Source organism: Pelophylax lessonae (assembly GCF_965119305.1).
Source record: "Pelophylax lessonae genome assembly, chromosome: 4".
Taxonomy (NCBI): Eukaryota; Metazoa; Chordata; class Amphibia; order Anura; family Ranidae; genus Pelophylax; species Pelophylax lessonae.
In genome coordinates this window covers 97191149-97210749 of record NC_138771.1, presented here as the reverse complement: position 1 = coordinate 97210749, position 19601 = coordinate 97191149, and the positions used below count along the sequence as shown (strand labels likewise).

General features: G+C 43.2%; 2 protein-coding genes across 2 annotated transcripts in view; one reads left to right on the top strand and one right to left on the bottom strand.

The window, feature by feature from the left end:
• Window positions 1-19601, bottom strand: part of PIGB (phosphatidylinositol glycan anchor biosynthesis class B) — a 55003-nt gene that overhangs the window by 3808 nt on the left and 31594 nt on the right. Inside the window, exons 7-10 of the mRNA XM_082252831.1 lie at window positions 18766-18817; window positions 7733-7944; window positions 4153-4217; window positions 1228-1429 (exon numbers count right to left, since the gene is read on the bottom strand). Coding sequence (XP_082108957.1) covers window positions 1228-1429; window positions 4153-4217; window positions 7733-7944; window positions 18766-18817 — 531 coding nt within the window. The remainder of the gene's footprint in view (window positions 1-1227; window positions 1430-4152; window positions 4218-7732; window positions 7945-18765; window positions 18818-19601) is intronic.
• Window positions 11072-18589, top strand: LOC309554537 (uncharacterized protein; the record flags this gene model as incomplete). The annotated part of the gene is made up of 3 exons (XM_082256282.1): window positions 11072-11692; window positions 11813-11952; window positions 18544-18589. The coding sequence occupies 3 exons, from the start codon at window positions 11072-11074 to the stop codon at window positions 18587-18589; spliced, it is 807 nt and encodes a 268-aa protein (XP_082112408.1).

Genomic DNA, 19601 nt, shown 5'->3' with positions numbered 1-19601 from the left:
ATAAGCCTAAAGCAAAGCCAGTTTACAGTGAATTTACTAATGAGCACTGATCCCTATTCACAAATAACTAAAATAGGGCCCAGTAAATACTTTAGTTTAGTTATTATAGTAGTTTAGTTATTATAGTTTAATATAAAATAAATCTTAGTCAAGTAATATAAAATAAATCCTTTTAAAGTCGTTGTAAACCTCAGGCATGAAATATGAACAAAGCATATCCCTCTATAATGTGTACTTGTCTCAAGTAAGAGCACTGTCATTTCTGTCTGCTGCCTGTTCCTCTGCTATCGGCATGAATCACTTCTAATAAGTTTCCCTGACACCAAGAGAAAAAAGTTGATGGGGAGGGACCTTCAGCTGATTGACAGCCTCAGCTCTGTTTTTGTGAGCTGTGTGGAGGGTGTGCATGTCCCTTCCCTCCAATCAACTCTGACAGCTCTGCACCCTTTTTTCTGACTGCTCAGACAAGCTTTTTAAATCGTAGACTTTGAACAGATGTAGAGAAGAGAAGACTGCAGTTAAACAGGTACAACTTATATGCGTGTATCACCTGAGGCTAGTCACTTCACTGGGTATATGTCAGGGTTTACTACCCCTTTAAGGCTAGTGAAGTAAATGATTCGCAAACCCAATCATATGATCATTTGCAGGAGAATTTACATACCCAATCATATGATCATTTGCAGGAGAATTTAGAAGAGAGGAGTTTCTCCTTACCTCTCCTGAGGTAACTGCCTGACCTCATATGCAAATAATGTGTATCTACATGATGTCAGGTAATGAATAGAACAACAATCAGACTTTAGGTGACCTCTCACCTTGGACTCTCAGAAGAAAAGGAAAGAAAAAAAAAAAAAACAATCCTTCATTAGGTAAGAAGGTAAAATACAATTGGCATTAGACAAATACAGGGGAGGTCATTGCTAAACTCCTTTGGAAAATAATAGTTATGTGCCTGCTGTGCTAACCCACCAGCTTGAATACTTTCAGAATCACAGGCATGGAGCAAGCATGCAGGAAGGCTAGAAATTCTTATCTGCCTTCTGGTCCTGGGTCAACAACTGAGACTGGGCCAACCAACTGTTATTTTCAAAAAGTAAGGTCAGCAATGGCAGTATCCATGTTTCTCCCGTGGCAGGGTTCCTCTAAGACTGAATAGTGTGTGTTTCTTGTGCAAGTACAGTTCTGACTGATCCCCTTTCAAATGTCAGTGCCAAGAGTGCTGACCTGTAGTAGGGAATGGAGTGACAGGGCATTAGAACCAGGAGGGAGGAATTCTCATTGTTACACAGCTGTTGAATGTTAGACATTACGTCCAGAGCTCCTCTTTGATGAACTAAGCCAGTGTAAAGGGCAGGAAGAAGGTTTGACACCACCAAAACACCAACAGCTGTCTTCTTCCAACGTTTAAAACGAGAAAAGGAGAAACCTGTTTATATAAAAAAAAATATAAATCAATTTAATTAGGCTTTCTGAAACTTCCATCTTTAGTTTTAAATGTAATAATGCCAATGTAACAATGGGGGCGATTTACTAAAATTGGAGAGTGCAAAGTCTGGAGCAGCTCTGCAAAGAAACCAATCAGTTTCCACGTTTGTTGTCAAAGCTTAATTGAACAAGCTGAAGTTAAAAGCGGACTGGCTACCATACACAGTGCCACAGTGCTCAAGTTTTAGTAAATCTACAGCATTGTTTACTCGCCTGCTCAGTTTAAATCATAACCATATTCATCATATTTGTCTACAGCACTGGAACTTGCAGAACATGTGACAGCTCTGAGCCAGAATCTCAGCCTGGAAAAGTACATGCTGACGCTGGATGATTGTAAAACAAAGAAAAAAAAAAGCTCACCAGCATTGCACATTACCAAAGTATATCTTTAACAATACGATAAAAAGAAGTATACTCACAAACAACTCAGTGGTAAAAGCATATCAGAGTCTACAGTATACACAAAGCAACCAGGTCACCAAGACTAGTCCCAGCAAGCCGGAGGACCTTTCAGATGGCTGATGCGTTTTGAGTGGAGATCCTCTCTTCCTCAGAGCCACAAGGTCCTTTTAATTAAAAGTATTTAAAACACCAAGATCGGTGTTTTTGAATGCTCTCAAGTTTTTAAAAATGGCGCTGTTTACATCCAAGGTAAGGTATCACTTCCAGGTTTCCATAGCGGAGAGCCGATCAAAGCTGATCCTGGCTTTCTTAGGCTGTCCAACAAGCTGGCAGACGCGCTGGCTGGTTGCTTGGGTCTCCTGTGGGACAGGAGAGCCCAAGCAAGCTGCAGAAGGTGGCAACGGGGCACAGGTATCATCCCGGTACAACCACTTTAAAGACTGGTGACGCACCAGGTATATGACTGGTCGGCAAGTGGTAATAAAGAATATTTCCTTTAGGACTTTGTTACTATGTGGGTGACTGAAGAGTATGGATGAGCACGAGTTGGTCTGAACGTGACCATATTAGGTCGTAACAAGCATTCTCACCTTAATGTTATGTGCTGCGCGGTGAGGAACGCTATGGCTATGATTGAATGCCGATTTGGCAGGAGTGACTGGTTGATTCTTGGTTTGGTCCCAACCCAAGTATGGACCACACCTGTGCTCATCTCTACTGAAGAGAGTATAGAACTCCCCTGTCACCGCCCACATTACCACCAACATTAAGTCTGTCAGAACTAATGCAGATCCCTCCCACCAGCTGCCAGAAATCCCTGGCATATGCGGGAACAATGAATGACGTTACTATAGTTAATAGAGGTTGGGCTAAAGTGAAAGGCATTATGAAAAATGACATGGTGCAAAAGCAGGGGAGAAGATAAGGCAATCCCAGAATTCTGTATTAAAGTAGTTGTAAGTCTTAAAAAAAAGGTACAAAAAGGTACGATATATAGCACAGTGCTTTTGCACTGACATTTGTCTCTTTCCATGTTGTACAATACCAGGCTGGTTCTGCCTGTTCCTGTGTTCCCCTCTTTAAACTGGCCATGATTACCATGGCTGCCGATCCCTGATAGCGTGGTCAGATTATGTGCCTTTGTCATCATGTGGTGTATTTAGCATCTCTGCATCTCCCCCTCCCTCTCACTTCCGTAGTCTGTGGGAAACCGATTCCCCCTGCCTCTCCCTTCCTTGATTGAGTATTCTGCTGCACCTTCTCCTCCCCTTTAGAAAAGTAGCATATACTATATACTTTTATCCTCTGTTTTAGGAACATGTTAAGTACAGTGTGTGTATTTATTTATTTTTTTAAAGTGGTTGTTAAGCCACTTGCATTACTTTCTATAATCCTCTTTGTGTGCCTCGGTCTGTGTTATATAAAAAAAAAAAAAAAAAAAAGTTAATGAATACCTGATTCCAGTGTGCTGCTCAGCGATCACGTGACCGGCTGGCTCTCTCCTCTCCCTGTCTGAAAGCTGCAGGGGCGGGGCCGAGAGGAGGAGGGATGGCCGGTCACGTGATCGCCGAGCAGCACACTGAAATCGAATATTCACAGCATTTGTTTTAGAAAAAACCCAGAGACGGAGGTGCACAGGCTTAGGAGACAAAGAGGATTATAGCATACATTAACCGTTATTTCAGCAGCAGGAGGGGAGGATCGTTTAGTGTATGGGGCTGACAGGCAGGGAAGGGAGGGGGGAGAGTTGCGGATGACAGAAGCATGTAAACTGACCACGGTGTCGGGGCTCAGCAGCCATGATGTACCATGGTCAGTGTACAGGGAGGAGGGCAGAAACTGGCAGGATCAGCCAGGTTTTTTAGGTGTTACAGGGGGGCAAATTACGCAGCACAAGCACTGTGCTGTATAACATGCTTTAAGGTAACCGGATCCATTTTTTTTTTTTTCCGGGTTATTTTAATGCCAAATGCCTTGTTTGCCCAGGGCTGCTGTGTGGTCACATGTCCTCCCTCTGCCATCTTTCATACATCAGAGGGGAATCTCAGCTCCTCACACTGTATTTAGATGTAGAAGGAGAGCAGAGGGACCACATAGAGCAATGGCGGCATTAAACTTTATAGTTAAAAAAAACACACACACTGTATTTAAAATGTTCTAAAACAGAAAGGATAAAATAATATAGAAGTGACTTAAAAAACATTTTAAATAAATCTTAATAAGTAGTAAATAAAGTGTCTTGTATCATCACCATCTTACCACAGAAGATCATGCAGAGTGGCAACACCGGATAGATAAATCGAAATTCTTTATGGCTTAAAAAGCTTAAAATAAAAAAGGAAAGATTGTCATTAATGCAATAATAAAAACAACAAGCCGTTGTAAACCAATAGCACAACAAGGAGACCCTAACAGAGTGGCCAGGTATTTTCCTTGTAGTACGGACATTATGGATTATGACATATTGTATTCCACATTCAGATCTTACGAAGTTTAGAAATCCTTGTACAGGTACAGTTTATCTTTAATATCCAAACTGATTCATACATAACCTCTGTTACAGTTACAAGGAGGAGAGAAAAAAAAAAAAAAAAAAAAAAAAAAAAGTTTAGAATTTACACTGAATTTTCATTATTGAAGGTTACTTTCTAAAGAGACCCTCTCACCAACCTACAAAATTGCAGGTAAAAAAAACACAGAAAATTCAGTCTCCAAGCTCAAATTCAGGTATGATCTTTATTGCATACTTACATTGGTCCAGCTTGGAGCAATGTAATGATGCATATTTCATACCTGAGGAGAAGTGGACAATCACTGTAGTAGTTAATGCTACTACAGGCATAGCTGCAATCTTCTGGATCCTGTGGCAAGAGGCTTCCCTTCTGCAACAATGACTATAGGTGGGGTTACTCGCTTGGCCCAGCTGCCATTTACAGAATGCCTTAGTTTTTTTTTTTTTTCAATAAATACAAAGGCGTTCTCTGGAAGGGGCGACGAGAGTTGGTGAAGTCAGAATCTCCATCTCATCCCAAGCAGCTAGTCACAGGACCCGCAAGATCAAAACCATCACTGTAGCCACATGGAATATTACAGCAATTGTCAGCTTCCACAGTGGCTGCCCAGGTATGAAAATATGTATACTTACATTGGTACAAGCTGGACCATGCTACTACAGCGATGGCTGTGGTCTTCTGGGTCATGTAACAAGCAGCTTTGAATGAGGTGGATAGAGATGGTGATGTCACAATCCCCACCTCAACCAGAGAATGCCTTGTATTCCTTAAAAAAAGGAAAAAGAAAACACGTGTCCTCTAAATGGCAGCAGTGCCAAGTGAGTGAGTAGAAAAGGGAACCCGCTTGACACAAAACCTAGCTAAACGCTGTAGTTGCATGGATTACTACAGTGGTTGTTACCTTCCCTTCAGGTATGAAATATGCACGCTTACATTGGTCAAAACTGGACGATGCAAGTATGCAATAAAGATCATACCTAGAGTGCAGCTTTAAAATGCAAACTTGCAACACCTTTAAACTTTCTACAGAATTAGACCACTCCAGGAAAAGTCTCTAGTATTCCCCTTTTGGCTCTGCCAGGGAATAGACTCATCCTAAAGTGGTCTACTTCCATACAAAGTTTAAAAGGTGTAAATAAAAAAGTAGTTTATGGAAAGGAAAAATGAGGGGCCATCTCCAATGTGATGTCAGCAGACTCGGCTTGTCAGTCAAAATACACTCTATAGCAGGAGACTCCAAATTTTGTAAACAAGGGACCAATTTACGGTACTTCAGAATTTTTCAGGGGCCAGACTGTGGCCAGTGGTAGTAGACAAGGTTTTAGGTTTGGTGGTCAGAGGAATAAAAAATAAAAAAAAAATAGATAGCGCCTGTGCCTAGTAGGTGAAGTGATAGTGCCTCATCATTGGTATTAGTGGAAGGAATAGGGTCCCATTGTTGGTCAAAGGAATAGTTGGCTATTGTTGGTGTCAATAAAAGGAATAGTTCCCTATCATTGGTGTCAATGGGGGGGGGGGGGGAGAATTATGCCTCATCAATGGTGTCAGTGAAAGGTTTAGTGCCCCACTGTTGGTGTAAAGAATGGTGCCTCATCAATGGTGTCAGTGAAAGGTTTAGTGCCCTACTGTTGGTGTAAAGCAGGGGTGGGGAACCTATGGTTCGGGGGCCGTATGCGACCCCCGAAGTCATCTGGTCCGGCCCCCCATGCAGCTGAGTCTGTGTCTCTCAGCTGATCTGTCAGAATGGAGCCGATGCTTCCTGTATAGTTCCTGCTCCGTTATGACAGTCTGAGTGAGTCACAGGCAGAGTGATATCAAATGCACTCCGCCTGTGACCAATACAGAAAACATCACCTCTTCCTCCAGCATGGCTCTGCTACACTTTTCCTAGCCAGCATTTCCCGCCAGCAGCACACACAGCAGTACCAGCCAGAGCCAGCAGTAACCAGCCAGAACCAGCAGTACCAGCCAGAGCCAGCAGTACACACAGCAGTACCAGCCAGAACCAGCAGTTCTAGCCAGAGCCAGCAGTACCAGCCAGAGCCAGCAGTACACACAGCAGTATCAGCCAGAACCAGCAGTTCTAGCCAGAGCCAGCAGTACATACAACAATACCAGCCAGCAGTACCTACAGCACAGTACCAGCCAGCAGTACCTACAGCACAGTACCAGCCAGCAGTACATGCCAGCAGTACATGCCAGCAGTACCAGCCTGAGCCAGCAGTACCCACAGCGCAGTACCAGCCAGCAGTATCAGCCTGAGCCAGCAAGTACTCCCAGCACAGTACAAGCCAGCAGTACCAGTCTGAGCCAGCAGTACCAGCCAGCTATACCCACCAGCAGTACCTGCCAGCAGTTCTTTTCAAAACTTACCACCACAAAAAAGTCGTCTGCTGACCGATGCAAACCTGGAAAATGTTGCGAGTAGCATCATCATCAATACCAGCTAACATCACACACTTCACCAAAGAGGAGTTGCAGCCATCACATTAGGGGTGAGATAATTAAACGTTTGACCAAATATAACAGGCTAATTTTTAAGGTGATAATTTTGTACGGCCCCCGAATGGTTTTATAAATACCCAAATGGCCCTCGGCAGAAAAAAGGTTCCCCACCCCTGGTGTAAAGAATGGTGCCTCATCAATGGTGTCAGTGAAAGGTTTAGTGCCCCAATGTTGGTGTAAAGAATGGTGCCTCATCAATGGTGTCAGTGAAAGGTTTAGTGCCCCAATGTTGGTGTAAAGAATGGTGCCTCATCAATGGTGTCAGTGAAAGGAGTAGTGCCCCACTGTTGGTGTCCATGTAAAGAATGTTGCCTCATCAACTGTGTCAGTGGGAAGAACAGTGCCCTGAGGGCTGGATAAAGGCTGCAATTTGGAGATCACTGCTCTATAGTATTCCCTCTTTGGCTGTGTCAAGAAACAAAGCGTCACTTGAGTGACAGCTCTGAATCGGCTGACATTGCATTCAAATGGCAAGGCCCAGCAGTCAAGTCTTTTGGATGTGTACACAAGAAAGGCTTTTCCAAGAAAAAAAGAAGAATTAAATTACACACATAACCTGACGAGAAGGCTGTTGTTGAAATTAATATTCTGGTGACAGGGTCTCTAAGAAAAAGGGTCCTATGAGGATATGCACATTTTGTAATGATATCTAGAGCATTTATAATGCAGCAAATATCACATTTATCAAATATTTACTGCAAGTGAATTATTTTAGTTTAAAAACATGTGCACCAGAAAGATTTACTTGCAATTCATTTTCTTCTTCAGGTAAATGTCACATTCAAGGCTTTATAAATATATCCCATGGGTGTTTTGCTTACCTGTATATTAGCAAAGTCCAAGCTATAGCGACCAACAGAACTATGTATCGTCTTGGTGCCACCACAACACCGTGTAAAAAGAATGGGAGGTGTGTGCCAATGATGACTGGAAATCCTTGGCTGATGTACCAGTGCCATGGATGGGACCCATAGAATGACCCCATATTTTGTAAAACATTAAACTTCAAAAAATTCCACTGAACAAACGTCCACTAGAAAGAAAAGATGACGCATTGGATTAGGGATCCTGAAAGCATAGCACTAATCCATGTACTATAACTGAGTCAAAATGTAAATTTCAAAGCCATCAAAATAAAATTTTAATTTTAAAAATGTACACAAATGTATTACTTTTTAAATGTAAGTTTAGCTTTTTGCGGCAAAATTAAAGCTCAGCTGCAGAAATGTTTTTTTTGTTTTTTTTTTCCCATGGGATTCCAGCCAGTATTTAAAATAAAAAAAAGCAGTGTCCTCTGCAATACTCGCCGCCTCCTCTCCAGCGCTGTTCCACCACATTATTTTTTTTCCCCACAAGATGTCTGAAGTCTTCCAGGTAAGGCTTTATGTACATTGGCAGCTCCTAAACTTAAATTTAGGAGCTTTTGGCGTTTTTCTTTGCCAAAGCTTCTAAACCCAACTCCATAAACGCCTATGTGTCCATGTACACATTGACTTTTAGCAGAGTTTATGAGCTGCTGGGTTTAGGTGAGGTTAAATCTCCCTCTCCTGAACGCAGAAGAATCACATTCAGGATAGGAGCATTATGACTGCGTTTTGTGTTTTCCCGCGGCCATGGTCAGGGTAGGCTAGTGTACATGTAAGCCTAAAAGTGGTTCTAAAGTAAAACAGTTTTTATTGCTTTAAAGTGGTACTTTAGTCAGAAAATCAAGTGGCCCTTTTTCAGATATAGCTATGTAAAACATTAAAAACAAGCGTCAATACTGTTTAAATTTAGTAATACACGGTTTCACCATGCTCGGCACATGCGCAGTGGCTCTTTCAGGGTTCATACACATTTTCACCAATGAAATTCCATGACTTTTCCATGACTTCACGTAAATATTCATGACCTAATGTTTCATGAAATGTCTATGTATACGTGTTAAATAAGAATAAAATCTATGTCACACCCAGCATATTTTTACTAATATAAATGACAAGCTTTGTAGTGTACAGTACACTGTACATTTAGCACGTCCCGAGTCCTGATCTTTCTCCAGCCACCTCTCATACTTTTCGTCATGAAGCCATACATTTTTAAAGCTGCATTTCCCTGGCATTGCTGTAACTGTGAACGGACTGGTATGGATGGCACAAAATGCAGCACTTAATCTTTTTAGGCCCAAGCGACAGTCATAAGGTGCAGGCGGACTGGTATGGATGGCACAGACAGTCAGATGCACAAAATGCAGCACAGCAATCTTTTAGGCCCAAGCGACAGTGTCATGAGGTGCAGGCGGACTGGTATGGATGGCACAGATCTGATGGTGCACAAATGCGGCACTTACTTTTGGGAGAAAGAACAGTGGTGCTCCTGCTTGCCCAAATAAAGCTGTTCAGGTGGCAGTGAGTCATGAAGGTGCAGCTGGACAAAATGCGGCGCTTACTATTCTTAGGCCGAACCTAACTGTTAGTAACAGTCCCATGAGGCAGAAAAGAGTTCTCACAGAAACTAAGGCGACTCAGGATTGGATGCTTAATTATTTATTTACATTTATTTTTAACATTCCCGTAGGACTGGTACTGTAGGTGCTCGCAGTTTGCCCTACGGTCGGTCACTGGCCAGCAGCAGCCGAGGAAATGATCGTGCACCAATGACAGGCAGCGGGGAGGGCCGGGCCGCGGTTTGCCTGGATGTGACTGGCCAGCAGCAGCAAACCAATCACAGGCATCGGAGCGTCACTGGAGAGCAGGCTGGCCGCATGAACGTGATGACGCGGGGGTGCGGTAACTGAAACGGTTACCGCCCCCTTCCGCGTCATCATCACGTTCATGCGGCCCGCCCTCCAGTGACGCTTCCGCCGCCTGTGATTGGTTTGCTGCTGCTGGCCAGTCACATCCAGGCAAACCGCGGCCCGGCCCTCCCCGCTGCCAGCGATTGGCGCATGATCTACTCCTCGGCTGCTGCGGACCCGGAAATCAATGTGCACAAGCATAAAATAAAATTATACATTTGCAATAATAAAGTTTTAAGCATCCGCTCCCCCCGCCGCTGCCCGCCGCTCCCCCCCAGATTTCCATGACTTTTCCAAAATCGTACTTTTCCATGACCTTTCCAGGCCTGGAAAGTGTCATCTCAAAATTCCATAACTTTTCCAGGTTTTTAATGACCGTACGAACCCTGCTCTTTAAATTTTTTTTTTTTTTTTTTTTTTTTTTTTTTTTTTTTTTTTTAGGCACTGTGCAGAATTTGTAGAGGCCAATTTGTTGAAAGCCTTAAAAGCAGAATTAAACCTTCCTTTACAGCCAAGTAAGCTGCTTCTGTTTGATCTGCAAATGCCGTGGTGCTGCACATATGATCCGCTATGACTCCAGTCATTTGATGGTTTGACAGTTTGGTTGAGGACACAATCAAATGCAACAGTTAGTGTGCTGCCACGCAGCTTTAACTGTCTAGCAGTTGTTATTACATGTTATGTTATGCTATGTTATTGGTATCTTCCTAGCACCCCTGCTGTTTCTGGCTAGATGGTTTCTCCCATCTCCATTTTCCTGCTGTAACTGCCATTTTGTTTAGTTGTTATGAGGAGACTGCAGAGTGTGGAAGCTGTGTAACTTCATTGTAAATTTAACTATGGAAAAGCCTCTATGTTTATGCCTTTGCTAACTTGAAGCATAAAGAAGCATTGGAGAACACCTCTGGAGTCTTTATTCATTGAGTAAACTATCTGTTAAAGCCATCATTCAACCTGCTGCACACACTTACAGACTGGAGGTCTACAAGAGGGTCACAGGTACAATCGATGCTGAGACAGAACAGTAAATTTACAGGAGTACACAGCTTCAAAAAGTAAATTTCCAGGAATACACAGCTTCAGAGAGTACAGTTCCAAAAAGTACTTGAAGTAAATGTCCATGGTAATATACAGCTTCAGAACTGTAAGTACCAAACTTGTCTGTGAGTCACCAGAAGCATTACTCTGCATATGAAACCAGCCACCTATTACTGCTTCATTACTGTTACAGCCTTCTGAGGTGATCCAGTTTGAACTAGTTCCAGCACTAGCCACTATTGTAACAAAAAATACCTCAGCCAGCCTGCTTAATAACAGAAGTCACTACTTACAGAGCTGAGCTCTGGCAGATTTCTAACAAGACACCAGAAATACAGTACTTATTATGTCTGACAGAGATCTCACAGAGTTACCTGCATTTAGTCAATATAAAGCAGACTCCTTACTTCATTCTGCTCGTCCTGTCAGAGCCCCTCATCCATCCTTGAAAGCAAGGGAGGTTTATGAAGCAAGTAAGGAAGAAACATCTAGTAACCTGACTGCATTATGGGAAAAGACTTTAAGTTGTATAACAGCCACTAATGAAACTAGCAACAATTCTGAGCAATTGAACACTGCTCTCTCAAGGGTTAAGAAGGCATTTGAGAATTATAAAAGACTTTCTGAGAAGTACTATTCCCTATTGTCACATTCCAACATAGAGGAAGCTGCATTGGAATTAAAGGACTTTACTTCTAATGACCAGCAGAGGCATAGCACATATCTTGAAGCAAAGGCACAGATAGAAGGTAGATTGGCACAGTTACATGAAACTACATCCTGTAACTCTGCTTCTTCCAGACACTCAGGAAAATCTTCTAGGTCTGCCCGCTCATATCATAAATCTTCTTCCAAGTCATTGCGGTCCTGCTCTATAAGGTCAATACTGAGCGACCAAATACTCAAAGCTCGCCAAAAGGTTGCAGTAGCCCAGGTTCAAGCCGCCTGCTCTGAAAAAGAAGCAGCCATCAAGGCAGAAGCTAAATGCAAGGAAGAAGAAGCTAAATGCAAGGAAGCAGAAGCTAAATGCAAGGAAGCAGAAGCTAAACGCATTCAGGCAAGAATACAAGCAGAAACAGAGGCTCAGCTAGAAATTCTTCAGAAGAATAGAAGAAAGGAAGTAGCTTTAGCAGAGTTATCTGTCTTGGAACAAGCCCTATTGGAAGGAAAAGGAGCAGCTTGTACCAGCTTGGCTGCTTTTCAAGACCCTGTTGAAAGGACCCTACAGTTTGTCTTAACTCAGAACCACGACAATACAGTCCAACCTACAGTTGGAGATTCTTCTCATGATCATCCAGCAAGTGGATCAGAAGGCAATGTGTCGCCAAAGCAAGCTGGTCAACTAGACACACCTACTAACAGAGACCCTCCACAACAACCGCACGTCACAAAATCAAGTGAATCAACCTACGCAGCTCATGTGCCACCACAACCCTATGTGCATAGAGATTACAAGGGCACAGCAGAAGACTACAGAATTAACTCTATACCCCCTTTGATACAGCTCTCTTTAACTTCAAATGCTCAGAGACCTTCAGACGACAGACCCTTACCTAGATTAAACCCGTCTGCAACACCTTTCTCTCTACCTACCAGCCAACATCATATACCAACCATGGTCCAAGACGGCGCACCATCAGTAGACCCTGTGGCTATAAAAACTGAAAGCACTGACATTGCAGAGTTCAGCAAGTATATGATTCGACGAGAGTTGATTACAACTGGACTGTCTAGATTTGATGACCGCCCAGAGAACTACAGGAGTTGGAAATCTACATTTAAGGCGGTAACCAAGAACTTGGACATTGAACCTCAAGCAGAACTTGACTTACTAATAAAGTGGTTGGGGCGTCAATCTTCAGAACAAGTGAAGAGACTTAAATCTGTCTACATTTATAACTTTAAAGCAGGCCTTGATGCTGCCTGGGAACGTCTAGAACAAGACTATGGGAGCCCCGAAGTCATTGAATCTGCCTTATTCCAGAGACTAAACGACTTACCTAAAATCTCTGTTAAGGACAATCATAAGCTTAGAGAGTTAGGTGACCTCCTTCATGAGCTTGAAATTGCTAAGTTAGATCCTAGTTTACCAGGTCTTAGCTATTTAGACACTGCTCAGGGCGTAAATCCTATTGTAGCAAAGTTGCCTACTCATCTTCAGGGAAAGTGGACTAGTGTAGGATCAAAGTATAAGTATGAACATCATGTTTCCTTCCCTCCCTTTTCTTATTTTTCAGAGTTCGTGCGGAAGGTTGCAAGATCTAAGAATGACCCAAGCTTCTTCTATCCAGATACAACCACCATTCCTTTAAGTACTTCAAGGGGTATTGCCACCAACAGTAAATTCAAGGATTTAAGGCATCCTATTGCCGTGGGGATGACCGCGATAGCATCCAACGTCTTAGCTACAGACATTAAAGCTAGCAATCTTAATCAACAGTGTCCTATTCATAATGCGCCACACTCTCTCTCCAAATGTCGTGCATTTAAGGACAAGCCTATTGAAGAACGCAAGTCATTTCTCAAAGAGCATAATATCTGTTTTAAGTGTTGTGCATCCTCCGATCATTTAGCTAGAGACTGTAAGATCGCCATCAGATGTTCTCTCTGCAACAGTGACAAACATGTGGACGCTCTTCATTCAGACCTGTTCAAAAGGAAACCTTCACCCGGCAGCAACCCCAAGACTACATCAGATGATGGCGGGGAGAGAACTGAGCAATATGCCGACCCCGTAACCACAAGATGTACAGAGGTATGTGGAGAAGGGCTTCATAGCAAGTCTTGTAGCAAGATATGTCTTGTAAGAGTTTTTCCTGAAGGATGTCCACAAAATTCCATAAAAATGTATGCCATACTCGATGATCAGAGCAATCGCTCATTGGCCAGTACAGAATTCTTTGACCTATTCAACATTCAAGGAGAGACCTGGTCTTATACCTTGCAGACATGTGCAGGAAAGGTCAATACTTCTGGAAGAAGAGCCCATGGCTTCGTAGTTGCATCAGAATATGAGGACACAGAGTTTCCTCTTCCAACGCTAATCGAATGTGATCAGCTACCGAACAACAGAGAAGAAATCCCCACACCAGAGGTTGCACGTCATCACCCTCATTTGAGCCACATTGCTAACTACATTCCACCACTTAACAAGGATGTTAAGATTTTGATTCTACTAGGGAGAGACATTCCTAGAGTTCATAAAATAAAAGAGTTATGTAACGGTCCAGATGATGCTCCTCAGGCCCAGAAACTCGATCTTGGATGGGTGATAATAGGAGAAGTCTGCTTAGACCAATCTCACAAGCTCTTGGATGTAGCTTCCTACAAAACTAATGTTACCTGTCAATTGATGAAATGTCCATCGCACTATTATGTGAAGGAAAGACTTGATTTTAAGAACGAAGTTCCATATCAAGCACTCCAAAGCATTAACTGCAAGCTCACTTCTCAAAAGGACTTTGGTGATTCAGTGTACCAGACTACTTGTGATGACAACAAGATTGCTCCTTCAGTCGAAGACAAGGAGCTCATTAAGATTACGGATGAAGAGTTCTTCAAGGACAATTCCAACAATTGGGTAGCTCCAGTACCCTTCCGAGTACCAAGGCTTACTCTCCCTAACAATCGAGAACAAGCTTTAACCAGATTTGCTGCACTGAAGAAAACTCTCCGTAACAAACCTGAGAAGCGAGACCACTTTCTAGCATTCATGCAGAAGATTTTAGTGCCAGCAGTTGTCCTCACACAAACCATTTGGTTTTCAGAACCCAAGTTTTTAATGGACCAGTCTTCTACAAACTCAGAAGAAGATATCGATTTCCACCTGGAGGATCCAGATACTGATCCGGAAATCCGGCCTGAAGTTGTAGCATTGAGTTCCAACATCTGCTCAAGAAGAAATTTGGAGGATGAAGATGACTCCACAGTTATGGGGGATGGAGCTGATGAATGGATGCAGGCCAAGACTCTGGTTAAGCCTCCTGACCAGCTGGAACTCAGCGAGGCTGAACTTAAGGAGGAATTCACTCGTATCCTGACTGCAAACAACCCTCATGCCCCCCAGAACATTGTGAGGTACAGTTTTAAGGAACTGGCCTACAAACCCATTAGCATCGGGGACCAGCTGGCCGTACACTTCTCCCTGGATGGAAACATGTTAAACGAAGACTCTGATAAATCGCGGCGACAGATGGCGAAGTTGGGAGTCATTGAAGAGACTCAGACCAACGACTCCACAGAGCCGGGAGACAAAGATACAGATGGGAAGTCTGACGCTCAGGCTAGTGAAGAATGGACAGAAGGTGAGGAAATACCATCCAGGAACAAGAAGGAGAGAAAACTGACCAACCAGTTCAATTATAGCGAGAGAGCGTCCCAGAGCATTAACAAACCCCTGCGGGAGCGAGCTTCTCAGACAGAGCCACCTCCAAGGGCCACCTTCTCCGCCACTGCAAACCAGTGGAAATTCAACCCACCACACGCTTCACACATGGGCGGAGCATGGGAACGTATGATTGGGATGGCAAGGCGCATATTGGATTCTATGTTGCTTGATGTGAGTTCTTCACGTCTTACCCATGAAGTACTTACTACATTCCTTGCTGAGGTCGCAGCAATAATCAACTCAAGACCGCTGACAGCTGTATCCACAGACCCAGAATGTCCAACTGTTTTAACTCCAGCTGCATTATTGAGCCGGAAAATTGGACAGATCCCAGCGCCAAAGAGCATCTTTGATGAAAAGGACATATATAAACGTCAATGGAGATATGCTCAATACCTTGCAGATTGTTTCTGGGACAGATGGAGGAGGGAATACCTCACACTTCTTCAAGGACGTAAAAAGTGGCAAACCCAGAAGCCTAACTTAAAGGAAGGGGACCTGGTTCTTCTAAAAGAAAAGCAAACCAATCGGATCCAGTGGCCAGTTGGAGTTATTTAAAAGGCCATTGCTAGTGATGATGGAAAGGTCCGAAGTGTGGAAGTCAGGATTGTAAAGGACAGGAGCCCAAAAACCTTCCTGAGACCAGTCACTGAGACAGTCCTAATTATGCCTGCTTCCAAAAATTCTGATTCAGTGTTATGTGAAGGAGTCACTTAGATCTCTAGCATAGTTAGCTTAGAGGAGAGGGCTACATAGCATTCTACTGTATGCAATGTTAATTGTATGTTTATGGAAAATAATTGTGTAGTGGTATCTCACGATACCAGGCGGGGAGTGTGCTGCCACGCAGCTTTAACTGTCTAGCAGTTGTTATTACATGTTATGTTATGCTATGTTATTGGTATCTTCCTAGCACCCCTGCTGTTTCTGGCTAGATGGTTTCTCCCATCTCCATTTTCCTGCTGTAACTGCCATTTTGTTTAGTTGTTATGAGGAGACTGCAGAGTGTGGAAGCTGTGTAACTTCATTGTAAATTTAACTATGGAAAAGCCTCTATGTTTATGCCTTTGCTAACTTGAAGCATAAAGAAGCATTGGAGAACACCTCTGGAGTCTTTATTCATTGAGTAAACTATCTGTTAAAGCCATCATTCAACCTGCTGTACACACTTAGAGACTGGGGGTCTACAAGAAGGTCACAGGTACAATCGATGCTGAGACAGAACAGTTAGATCCCAGCATTCCAGGTTTGTAACTTTTTTAAACTGTTCAAGGAATTTAGTTCTGCTTTAGGATTGACTGCTGCTCAGGGGTTCTGGGATTCAGCAAAATGGCAGCCTCCAGCAATAAAATACAGGAGCAATGCTGGAGGCAATTTACAGCACACACTAATTTTGGTAACATAATTCCTAACGTGGAATGTATGTTCCTTGCTAAAGAACATTTTTTTTATCAAGTTGTTATGGGTAAAGTTCTGCTTTAATGCATTTTACACATTAAGGTAAAAACAAACTCCTCCCTAATTCTTACTCCCTCTGTTTTGGTGTTATCGCTCTCACTTTCTCATATTGGTCACTGGAAGTTCAACATGGCACCCCATGGCAAAGATCTCTCTGAGGATCTGAAAAAAAGAATTGTTGCGCTACATAAAGATGACCTAGGCTATAAGAAGATTGCCAAGACCCTAAAACTGAGCTGCAGCACAGTGGCCAAGACCATACAGCGGTTTAACAGGACAGGTTCCACTCAGAACAGGCCTCACCATGGTCGACCAAAGAAGTTTAGTGCACGTGCTCAGCATCATATCCAGAGATATGTCTAATTCTCAAAGACAAGGAGTGCAGCCTGTCAGTGCTCAGACCATACGCCCCACACTGCGTCAAATTGGTCTACATGGCTGTCGTCCCAGAAGGAAGCCTCTTCTAAAGAGGATGTACAAGAAAGCCTGCAAACAGTTTGCTGAAGACAAGCAGACTAAGGACATGGATTACTGGAACCATGTCCTGTGGTCTGCTGAGACCAAGATAAACTTATTTGGTTCAGATGGTGTCAAGCGTGTGTGGCAGCAACCAGGTGAGGAGTACAAAGACAAGTGCGTCTTGACAGTTAAGCATGGTGGTGGCAGTGTCATGGTCTGGGGCTGCATGAGTGCTGCTGACACTGGGGAGCTACAGTTCATTGAGGGAACCATGAATGCCAACATGTACCGTGACATACTGAAGCAGAGCATGATCCCCTCTCTTCAGAGACTGGGCCGCAGGGCAGTATTCCAACATAACTACCCCAAACACAGCTCCAAGACGACCACTGTCTTGCTAAAGAAGCTGAGGTTAAAGGTGATGGCCTGGCCAAGCATGTCTCCAGACCTAAACCTTATTGAGCATCTGTGGGGCATCCTCAAATGGAAGGTCGAAGAGCGTAAGGTCTCTAACATCCACCAGCTCCGTGATGTCGTCATGGAGGAGTGGAAGAGGACTCCAGTGGCAACCTGTGAAGCTCTGGTGAACTCCATGCCTAAGACGGTTAAGGCAATGCTGGAAAATAATGGTGGCCACACAAAATATTGACACTTTGGGCCCAATGTGGACATTGTCACTTAGGGGTGTACTCACTTTTGCGAGATACTGTAATATAATATACATACACAGACACACACACCTGATTATCCATCGTATAGCTTCTAGGCAGACATTAATAGAAAGTTGTAAAGAAATATCAGATTTAGTAGTTAGTGATTTAGTTCCCTTCTCAGTTTGGGTTACACAATACAGTGCAAAAACCTCTAAATAAATAAAAAAATGAATTCAATCTGTGGGATTGTCTGTCCTGGATTGTTTGTCCCGGTAGCCCTTGCATCTACAACTAGTCATTAAGGGGGTGAAAAGACATTCTCCTGTCATCAAAACATCAACAACAAAAAAACTATGCAAAGGGTCTCTCGACAGGAGATAAAGTAGTAGTGATGTGGAAGTCAGCAAAAGGAGAATACCCTGGAAGTGTCGGTTTCCAGACGATTTTGGGGGACTATGCCTCACAAAGAAGTTTTCAGCTCTGCAGATGGTAGGCAATTAATTATATACACTCTTCTTTTATAGTTAGCACACCTGTAGTAGTGTAGCAATAAGGTGCTTTTTAGCTGCGGTTTGGTAATGCGCATGTTACTGGAGTAGGCGCTAACGTGCTGCGGTGCAATTTTATTTTGAATGGCACTTTAACACATGAAGGCAAAGCAGCTCCAATGCACCACAACACATGGTAACACACTGCAGTTCGTTGTTGTGTGCTGCGTTGCCAAAAATGGCGTTTCTTTGCATGATTTGGTGCATTGCTAGCATATGCATTGGAATGGGCTGGCTTAATGTAAAAAAAACATGCATCAACACGTGTTAATGAAACGCGTCTAAATGGGTCTTTTCTAATTCTTGTGTGTAGAATGTGTGGTTCTAGTCGAGCATTCAGCCGACACTATCTCCCTTGATAGTGATTTTTTTTTTGCCAGTTGGGAACCCCCAATCATCATGTACCTATAGCAAATGTGCATCTGTTGTGCAATTATTCGGTTTCTTTTTTTTTCTACAGAACAGGAGATATGGTCAAATTATACATAGGGTTAAGAAACATACCAGTGTTACTTTAGTCTCCACTGAAACATACCTTATCAAAAAATACTCTGTCAATTATCAGGGAGGCCCCAAAAGTAAAGAGTCTGCAAAACACACATGGAATTAATATTCTTAATGTGGTCAGTAAAAAAGTTAATACAGTTAGTGAAAGGCACATGCATTTTTTTATTTTTTTTTACTAAATTCTATTGAAAAGAGACATGAGAAGAAACATCACGATAGACACAATTACAAAGATCAACGAGGATGATTCCCACATAAAAAGCGGTATGCCCCTGTTTGGTCACAGGCAGCTAAGAGCTCTATCTCCACCTTGTACAAGGAAAATCGGTATAAAATTCTCTATCACTGCTACCAAACCCAGTACCTGCTCCACTCCATTTATCCCTCTGCTGGCCGCCATTGCTGCCGATGCAAAAAAAAGACCCAGGCACATTGTACCACATCTATTGGTCCTGCCCATTAATTATCCCTTACTGCCAGGTGGTTCACTCCCTACTCTACTCCATCTTTGGATCCTAGGTGCCTTTCAATCCCAAAACTATCCTCCTGGGTCTCCCACCTCATTCCTTCCCTAAACTAAACCCCTTGCGCAGGTGCTGACTGCAGCGCGATGCTTAGTTGCTTCTAAATGGAAGAAACAGGAACCCCCCCTTCTTTGTTTGAATTTCAGTCTAGGATCTGAGATGTGAAGCGGATGGAATACCTGACTGCCTCCTTAACGGACTCACTGGATTTCCATAACCAGGTTTGGGAATTGTGGGACCTCTTAGACGCTCCCCCAGTCTGACATATCCATGGCTGTGTCACGGCATGCGTGGATGGCAGCTTCTGATTTGGGTAGGGCTCTGACACAGGTGGATACTC